Genomic DNA, 6,209 nt, shown 5'->3' with positions numbered 1-6,209 from the left:
CAGTAAAGAGAGAGGGGGGGAAGGAAAAAAAAGAGAGAAAGAAAGAGAGAGAGATCCAGAGAAGCCCGGGTTTGTTCTGCTCCCGTCCCCGACTGTTCAGGCTCCCTCCTCCCCCTTCTTTTTTTTTTGTATCATTCCTTCCTCCCCCCCCCCCCCCCAATCCCTCCCCCGCCTTTTTTTTTTTTTTTTTTTTTATATTTCTGCCGCTTCTGCCGCCGCCGCCAGTACCGCCAGTGCCGCCGCCGCTGTGCCCGCGCCCCGGAGATGTCCTTCCCCCAGCTGGGCTACCCGCAGTACCTCAGCGCCAGCCAGGCGGTGTACGGGAGCGACCGGCCCGGGGTGCTGGCCGCCGCCGCCGCCGCCGCTGCCGCCGCCGCCGCCGCTTCGGGCCGGCCCGCGGGCGCGGAGCTGGGCAGCGGCTCGGCCGCTGTCACCTCGGTGCTGGGCATGTACGCCAGCCCCTACAGCGCCCCCAACTACAGCGCCTTCCTGCCCTACACCGCCGACCTCGGCCTCTTCTCCCAAATGGTGAGTGAGCGCCGCGCTGCCTCCCGCGCACCCCCCACCCCCCTTGCCCGCCACCCGCGGAGGGAAGGGGAGCGGAGGCCGCGGAGGCCGCGGTGGCGGTTCCCGCCGCGGAGAGGGGAGCGTGTGTGCCGGCGGGTCCGGGAGGGACGGGAGAGGGACAGAGGGCCGGGGGCGGCGGGCTCCGTCTGCAGGCGCAGCCCCCACCGCCCCGTCCCTCCAGCCGGGCAAAACTCCGAGTTTTTCTTCTTGGCGCGGAAAGGGCTGAGCGGGGCTCCTGCCTCCGTGTTGTCGGCTCTCCCTAGCAACTCGGCTTCCCCCCCCCCCCCCCTCCTCCCTCCTTGTTGTTATTGGTGTAGTTGTTGTTGACGGGTGATATTGTCGGTCCTGTTGTTTCAGTTGGCTTTCCAGCGCGCTCCTCTCTCCGCCCGGTCCTTTGCCGCCGAGCTATAAACAGGTTCCGTCCGAAAGGCCAAAGTGCAGTGTCGGTAGCTGGTACGCCCGTTTATTTCAAGACTTTTTACTTAAGCCTTAAAAATGGCCCGTTCTGTCCCCTGAACTTTTCTTACTCTGATTATGGCGAGTATCATAGATCGGATTTGCATCACGCGAAGGAGGGCATCTACATCCCATTATATGCATCGGAGCAGAAAGGGATATTGGCGTTAACTCTGAAACAAATTGCCGTCACCCAGATTGTCCTCGGATCCTTTTTCCTTTTCTTTAGAATGAAATGGTTAGAAAGTGAAACATTTTTTTTTTAAAAAAACTGGTTTTCTCTCTGGTGTCGTTGAAACGTTTTCGTTGATAGTATCTCCAAATTTCTCGGCGGCGGTACACATAGGTTCCACTTAATTTCTGAACGCCCCTCTTTTCTCTCCCCCTGAAACACAGAAGTGTGAATATTTATAACTGGGCGCATGCAAGGCAGAACCTGTGAGGGTTTTTAATACATATATGTAGGCGAGTAGGTAGACAGGCTGTTGAACAAGGGTCGGCATCTGAAAACAGAGTCTTGTGCTGCAAACATTTCCTACGAAGGCACATTTAACAGCGTGCGTTTCCTACTTTTTTAAACCTTGATTTTGGAAATGCAGTAAAAGTTGAGACAGAAGCAATGAGTGATTTACAAGTGGCTTCTTCAAAAGAATTCCCAGCAGAGATTACACAAAAAAATATCATTTCAGCAACAATAACAAAAGACAGCGAAATAAAGGGAGTGCAGAAAGCCTACTCTGTAACACATTACAAAAATTACATCGGGCTTCTCTTTGTGTATAAGCTTTGTCTCTGAAATTAAAATACATGTTCCTTTTTATCTGTCTGACAAAGTTAGATCGGTTTCTTCGCGGACATTTTTTGAGGAGGTTCATTTTTAAGGCTGACACAAATTTCGCACGAGAAATACTAAGAATGTATTTCTGGACTAGAGAAAAAAAAAAAAGCGAGATTGTAGTAGAAGCAATAAAAAAAAACCCAACCAGCTTTAAACATTAGCTATTTAGGAACAGTTCCCTTTCCTACTTGCAAAGTATCTTGGTATTTTCCTACAGTGATTTATTATGACGACGATATTTTGAAATAAATCCTAAAATTCTGAGCATTTGTAAACCAAGAACTAAAATATTAAGTTAATATCTGGACAATTTGCGGTAATAATGAGGCCTAATGAGGTTGCTAGAAAGATAAAATGTTATTTACCAAAACACCTGATGGGATAATTTGACTTGCTGTGTTTTACTACTGATGATAAAAAGAATATTGATTGCAAATAAATCACCGTCTCTAAACGCTTGTAAACAATTTGTGTTTGCTCTGCCCAGATCAAAGTAAAACTTATGAGATAAAGTGTCTGCATATGCATATTCTACAATGCGTGGTTCAGTTTTCATTCCAGAGTTTAAAGGCTCTTCTAACAGTTAGAAGTTAATGTTTTACACCAGAATCTTGGTGTATGATTTGGGGGGCGGCGGGGGTGTGTGTGTGGAGTTGGCTTGTATGTGGAAAATCTCTTACATTGTAAGTGTCTTCGTACTGAAGTTGTGCATTCATCTCCCCAGCCTCGTCTCACGCCAACTCCTTTTAAAGGCAGATCTGGGGCCAAAGAAGAATGCTCTGCATGCATTTGTAATATCCTCCTGGATATTTTGCAGATAAAGGCGACGTTGTGCGCAGGCATTAGTGTGTAACTGTGGCGTAGTACCTGCTTTCTCTGTCTGATAATTTCGAGGGCACAATAAATTGTCTCGCCGAGGCGAATGCGAAGTTGCTGCATTCCCAGCGTTTGATTTGGTTTTGTTTGCTGAGAAAATACGCGTGATGTCTGGCAGAGCCCAGCTTAGCCCCTCTCTTTTCCTTTCCCTGCGAGAAAGGGGGATCATTTGGGAATACCTCTGTCTGATCTAAACGTGAAGAGCCTGGAGCGGGGAGGGCCGAATTTGCCTGTGAAGACCCTTTGCACCGCTCAAAGGCGTATTCCGGCTCCCGGAGTAGCCTATTCAGGTCTGTTAGAGACGCTAACGAGGTAATTGATGTGCTTTTTCCTCTCCGCTTGTCTGAATGTGTTGCAGGGCTCCCAGTACGAGCTGAAAGATAATCCGGGTGTCCACCCTGCTACCTTTGCTGCCCACACCGCCCCCGGCTATTATCCCTACGGACAGTTCCAGTACGGGGACCCGGGGCGGCCTAAAAACGCCACCCGGGAGAGCACCAGCACCCTCAAGGCCTGGCTCAACGAGCACCGCAAGAACCCCTACCCCACCAAGGGCGAGAAGATCATGCTGGCCATCATCACCAAGATGACCCTCACCCAGGTCTCCACCTGGTTCGCCAACGCCCGCCGGCGGCTCAAGAAGGAGAACAAGGTGACCTGGGGTTCCAGGAGTAAGGACCAAGAAGATGCAAACCTCTTCGGGAGTGACAACGAGGGGGACCCCGAGAAGAATGAAGACGACGAGGAAATCGACCTGGAGAGCATAGACATAGATAAAATAGACGAGAACGATGGGGAGCAGAGCAACGAGGAAGAGGAGGAGAAGCCCGAGCTCCTGAGACAAAGCAGTGAAGAGGAGCACTTGGAAAAGGAGAAAGATTTGGCGCTGTCAGGGTCTGAAGGGCTGAAACCCAAAGACGCGCTGGCCATGGTGAAGGAGGCGTCTGACAGCAGCACGCGAATCATCAGTCCCGGGGGACAGAACAACTTACAGATGCCATCTCACAGCAAACCCAAGATCTGGTCGTTGGCGGAGACGGCAACCAGTCCCGATGGTGCCCTGAAATCTTCTCCCCCTCCGCCCCCTCCTCCCCAGGTTAACCACACTTCTCCACAGATCCAGCACCCCGCTTTTCTCCCCAGCCATGGACTCTACACATGCCAGATTGGCAAATTTCACAACTGGACAAATGGGGCTTTCCTCACTCAGAGTTCCCTGCTAAATGTGAGGTCCTTTTTGGGAGTAAATCACCACCACGCCGCTCATCACAATCACCACCTCCAGGCCCAGCAACAACCTTCTGTTTTAACAGCAACCCTGGGAGCCCTAAGCAGTGAAAAGCCTTCAGAGAGGACCAGTCCCAAACACATAGGTAATGAGCACATCAGGCATCCACCTCTCCCTTCATGCCCAACACACACACGTGAACTTCTCCTTGAGGAATGGTGTCAGATTCAGCCCTGGTGTAACTGATTGGTTTTAACGGAGTTACAGACAGTTTACCCTAGTGCTGATTCCCCCCCCCCCCCCCTCCCCGAAGCATGTTGATTGCATACATTAGGCCCATTTCATGTGGGCTATTACATTCTCACCCTATACGCCCATCAGATAAGATGAAAATGCAGGAATAGCGCTGTGAAACATATTCTTTGAGCTTTGCTTTCCTTCCCTCCTTCCTGACCCTCATCTCCCAATAATTTCAATGACAGTCAAAAGTGTGGCAAGGAAAGCCTGCGTATTCCTTAAATAATGAAAGTAGGGATAGTGCTGTACACACACATATCTACACATGTCTGAACAAGGGGGTGAGAGGGAGGGGTGTTCTCTGTTCACTGTTCAGATTTTTATTGTTGTTATTCTAAGATGTTTCTCCTGATTTTGTTGTGTTTTTTTTTTTCTTTGTTTTTTTTTTTTTTTTCTTCTGTCTCCTTCTAGAAAGAGAAAATGTACCAAGAACCGAATCCCCACCTCAGCCGCTAAAATCGCCCTTCCAGCCTGTCCGTGACAAGTGAGTTTGTTTGTTTGTTTTCACTGCAGGAATGTTACTTATGTGAAACAGAGTGTTTGAATAATAAAGACTAATTATAACACCTAATCATCACCATAATAATACAGACAGACAAGAGCAACACAGAAGTCCCTGTAATCTTTTCAAAGTTAGGCTAAATTGCAATTGTACATAGCCAGCCTGTAACTTTTCTGAAACTTAACAGAGCTCAAAGATCTTCTGCTAATTACACCAGTGACAATGATTTCTGTGCAATTAACTAATACTAGGATGCTATAGCAATAGACAAGCAATTATAGGAAAGGATTATCTTTTTTTTTTTCCTGAAAGATTGTTACGTCTTTTTTTTTTTTTTTTTTTTTTTTTTTTCTTCTTCTCCCCTCCCTTCCCCCCTGCAGCTCTTTGGCTCAGCAAGAGGGAACACCGAGAATTTTAACAGCTCTCCCTTCCGCTTGATTAAATGATTTGGTGAAAAAATATTACAGAGACTGGTATTAAGGACAGAAAAAAAAAAAAAAAAAAAAAAGGAAACGATATAAACGACTCCCATCAATCTCTTTTTGCAATAAGGTGGTGCAAATCCATAAAAGCGATTACACAAATCTGTAGATGGATCTCCTTCTTCATTGTACCATTTCAGATCGTGTTATTCTAACCATTCTTGGATTATTTGTTTGGTAAATGTTTCCCATGTGTTTGTGTTTTTTCTGTATATAGAGTGATTTCAGATTGTAAATAGCGCGTCAGCAAAACTTGTCTAAATCATATATTTTTGTCTAATAAACTAAATGAAATTACGAGCTCTCTTCAGGTATGTGTTCTGTTGCTGCAGATCTTATACATATATTACAAATCTATTCAAGCATTTATAATTTGTTTTCTAAAAAGCCAAGTCTCTTTGCCTTTGGGTAACTGAAACTTAAAATACCAAATCCAACCTTTTAATGACTCTGGTACCTATTTTGTCGAAAACAAGCTGCGAGCTTCCCTTTTCATACACAAAAATTTAAGAAGCTGAGTGAAGCTGGTTCTTGACTAGTAAAATTAACGTTTTCAATTGTGATGAGTCGGACGTGCTCTGCAGTATCCATTTTCCGAACATAAATGGACCTGAACTTACACTTACGGTATAAAATACATTCCTGAAAATGAAAGGGACAAGTTTTCTCACAGTTCCCTGTTGCTGTCCAAACCGGTTCCAAAATTGGATCAAGAGCTTTAGTGCTTGGTATACATTCCGACCGAAGCCGAAAAAAGCCAAGACATTAGCAAACAGAATTATTTGTAACGATTTACGCTTTAAGTAAAAACAGAGGAAATATGACAGTGAAAGATTTTTCCCTGTGAGATTAAGCACAATTTTAGGAGGGGAAAAAAAAAAAAAAAAAAAAAAAAAAAAAAGGCAGCTCTTGCACTTCCCAGAAGAAAGTTCTGCGATTCCGATCTGTTGGTTAAAAAGAGAC

General features: G+C 46.4%; 1 protein-coding gene across 1 annotated transcript; it reads left to right on the top strand.

Moving 5' to 3' along the window:
• The first annotated feature begins 264 nt into the window (after window positions 1–264).
• Window positions 265–5,543, top strand: IRX1 (iroquois homeobox 1). The gene is made up of 4 exons (XM_074897798.1): window positions 265–528; window positions 3,096–4,110; window positions 4,674–4,746; window positions 5,145–5,543. Exons 1-4 carry the CDS (start codon window positions 265–267, stop codon window positions 5,200–5,202), a joined length of 1,410 nt encoding a protein of 469 aa, XP_074753899.1. The 3' UTR covers window positions 5,203–5,543.
• Window positions 5,544–6,209: the final 666 nt, after the last annotated feature.

Source organism: Athene noctua, chromosome 2 (genome assembly GCF_965140245.1).
Source record: "Athene noctua chromosome 2, bAthNoc1.hap1.1, whole genome shotgun sequence".
Lineage (NCBI taxonomy): Eukaryota > Metazoa > Chordata > Aves > Strigiformes > Strigidae > Athene > Athene noctua.
Note: the sequence above shows the minus strand (reverse complement) of the source record. Positions and strands in the feature narration are given on the sequence as shown.

Coding starts and splice junctions, on each gene's coding strand:
- IRX1 (XM_074897798.1), top strand. CDS start 265: ATGTCCTTCCCCCAGCTGGGCTACCCGCAGTACCTCAGCGCCAGCCAG. Junction 529..3,095: donor TCGGCCTCTTCTCCCAAATG/GTGAGTGAGCGC, acceptor AATGTGTTGCAG/GGCTCCCAGTACGAGCTGAA. Junction 4,111..4,673: donor GACCAGTCCCAAACACATAG/GTAATGAGCACA, acceptor GTCTCCTTCTAG/AAAGAGAAAATGTACCAAGA.